The sequence below is a fragment of the Culicoides brevitarsis genome, chromosome 1 (assembly GCF_036172545.1).
Source record: "Culicoides brevitarsis isolate CSIRO-B50_1 chromosome 1, AGI_CSIRO_Cbre_v1, whole genome shotgun sequence".
In the NCBI taxonomy this organism is placed as follows: Eukaryota; Metazoa; Arthropoda; class Insecta; order Diptera; family Ceratopogonidae; genus Culicoides; species Culicoides brevitarsis.
The window spans coordinates 10,920,568-10,923,621 of record NC_087085.1 but is presented as its reverse complement, the minus strand read 5'-3'; the positions used below and the strand labels follow the sequence as shown (position 1 = coordinate 10,923,621).

Sequence of the window (3,054 nt, the reverse complement as noted above, 5' to 3'; positions counted from 1 at the left end):
AAAGTACAATATGGTCGTTTATCCATTGTACCTTTTTTTCCAAAGAAAAATCACGCGAGTGTTAAAAATGCTGTTAACCGGATGTGATGACTTAAAAATTTGTCGAAACGACAAAGTTTGAACGTGAAAAGTTTTTATTCACATAAAAAAAATCACAACAGATTTTCGGACATTTTTGCTTGACTTGGTGCTGGTATGTTGTTGTTATTAACGTCATTATTTGTTTTCTAAGTGAATTTAATCTGTTGAAAGAAGATAAAAGTTCGTGAAAAAAAGATTAGAAAGCATTAAATTAGATAAATGTCAGACAGCGAAACAATTGATGGCGGCTTGTTGTTGCTTCGCATGAACTGAAGCAAGTTCTTCTTCTGATAATGAAATTATAACGAAAAAATGTTCGACGACGAAGAGAATATTTTATCACAAATTAATCTCATTAAATGCGTCAATTGATTAATAAGCAGAGATCTATCATTATTAAACGAAGTCTCTCTCTTTGTTTTTACTCTCACTCCAACACCCAAAATTTGCTAATCAATCAATTTTTGGTCATCAGATTTTGTTTTTATCACTTGAGCGTCTTGTTTGCACGCGCCGCCAACAAAGAATTCGAAACTTAATAAATTTCATAAAAACATGAATAAAAGGCGAAAGAATTTTCTTATTATCATTCTTGAAAATTTTCTTTTTTTTCCGTAAAATGAACGTTTATATTATTTTTATTTACTTTATTTCGTCAGAAAAAAAAGAATTCTGTCACCGTAAACCGCCCATTCTTGCCATGATTGATAAATTCATTTATATCCAGTTGCGTGTCATCTTCCATCAAAATAAATCCCGTTTACATTATGTTGGCATTTTTCCGTGAACAATGAGGGATTTTCGCCAGTTATCAAAAAAGACGAGAAAAAAATTCGACAGGCGTGACCTAAAAAAAATATTTATTGCGACGAACTAGCAGAATATTAATCAAAATCGAATTTAACTTACATAAAAATAAAATCGGGACAATGGAGCGATAATAACGACGTTACGTGTCGTCTTCACAATAAACACAATAATAATCGCTTGTCTGCCTTGAATGGTCCAGCATGAATTGATTACTTTGTTTGTTGCCCACACCATCAAGAGAAAATGTCACATGCAAATTTAATTTTGTTCGAGAGTTATGACATTTTCTCGTAATGCTTCAAACAGAGCATTATTGAAGAAAAATTTGATTAAATGCATTTTCTGTGGTGATTTGAACAAGTTGAAATTCTCGAGAAAACCATATTTTGTGTGATATTTCATGCAAATCTCTGTCGAGTAGTTGATAAACATGACAATGGCTAAATTTTCCATCAAAAGCTTATCCCCTTTTGTCTTTCTGCATTATTTCAGTCCGGATGCCGAGAATGCTTACAACTCATTTTGGCACGTCTTTCGTATCGTCGGATTTTGTCTGTCGTTCATCAATAGCTGTGCTAATCCAGTCGCGCTGTATTGTGTGAGCGGCGCATTCAGAAAGCACTTTAATAGGTAAGTTTCGTCGGAATTCGGGGCAAATGACATTTTTGTAAGACGACGTGTCCTTATTATCCAGCATCTTAATTGGTTTTCTTTGATGGGAAAAGTTTCGTCTTTTTACTTTTTATTAAAACATTTTTTTTTTGCTGTCTGTCCTGTGTTTCCATAGTTTTTTGGTTTAAGGGTTCAAATGCGTAGTTTTGTACGGTAATTATTTAAGTTTTGAAGGAAATAACAAAAACGGGACCTAAAAATATTAAAAATAATTTTAATTAAGTCATATACAAAAATTAAATATACAAAAATATAATAATATTTTTTTTGCAAAAATTGTTAAAAAGGATTATCTCATTTAATATTTTTTTTTATTTTAAATCAAATTATTAAAAATTAAAAAAAAAAATTTTTTGTATCCAAAATATGATTTAAAAAAATTAAATAAAATAAATAGAATTTTTTTTTCTTAATGAATAATTTATAAATTTTTTAGATTGTTTTTATTTATTTTTTGAAACTTTTATTTTAAATTTATTTTTTTTTTTATTTATTTCTCAAAATTTTTTCTTTATCAAAATTTTCAAGAATAATTAAAGATTTTTTTAATTAAAAAAATAAATTTTTTAACGTTAAACGTTTCTTAAATTTATTTAATTTTAAAAAATATTTTTAAAAAAATAATTAATAATAAAAATATTAATTAATATAATTATATATTAATTAAATATATAATTAATTAAATAAATAATATTTGATTTTTTTAATTAATTTTTCATTAAATTTAAGAATAATATTAATTTTTTTAATAAATTTTTCTAATAAAAAAATTTAATTTAATTTAATTTTAATTAAAAATAAATAATTAAAAAAAAATAATAATTTAATTATTTATTTTTTTATTTATTAAATTAATTATTTTTCCATTTAAATTTTAAAAATTATATTAAAATAAGGTCACAAAACTTTAAAATTAATTTGTAAATAAATCCAAAAATGAAAAAAAATTAAAAAATAATTATATTATTAATTAAAATTAAATTTATTATTATTTTATTCATTTAAATTAACTAATTAACAAATTAAATTAATTATTAAATTAATTAATTTTTTAAAAAATTTTTACTTAATCGTACAAAACTACACGTTTGGACCTCCAAACATAATTAACAAACATTTTTTAGAACAATATTTACGGTTTATAATTTGTCACAGATACCCTTGTTTTAGATATTTATTGTGCAAGAGCCCAATGAATCCACGAAATGGTACAAATACCGAGTACAACGGACACCGAGATCAGTCCTTAACGAGCACAATTTGTCGTCGTTACACATCAAAGAAATTTCATAATCAAAATACAATTAGAAGGTATGACTTACTGTTTATCTAAAAAAAAAAACAAAAAAAAATAAAAATTAGAAAAAAAATCTCATAAATCTTGCGCAATTTCGAGAGATGTATATCTTTCAAGATTCAATTATATGATAAAGCATTTTGTGTATAATATATATAATAATTATTGTGTTCAACTTTGGTATAATTATATTT

General features: G+C 24.7%; 1 protein-coding gene across 1 annotated transcript in view; it reads left to right on the top strand.

Annotated features, from left to right (window-relative positions):
- Positions 1-1,525, top strand: part of LOC134838517 (neuropeptide CCHamide-1 receptor) — a 20,927-nt gene extending 19,402 nt beyond the window's left edge. Inside the window, exon 7 of the mRNA XM_063854061.1 lies at positions 1,384-1,525. Coding sequence (XP_063710131.1) covers positions 1,384-1,525 — 142 coding nt within the window. The remainder of the gene's footprint in view (positions 1-1,383) is intronic.
- The last annotated feature ends 1,529 nt before the right edge of the window (positions 1,526-3,054 follow it).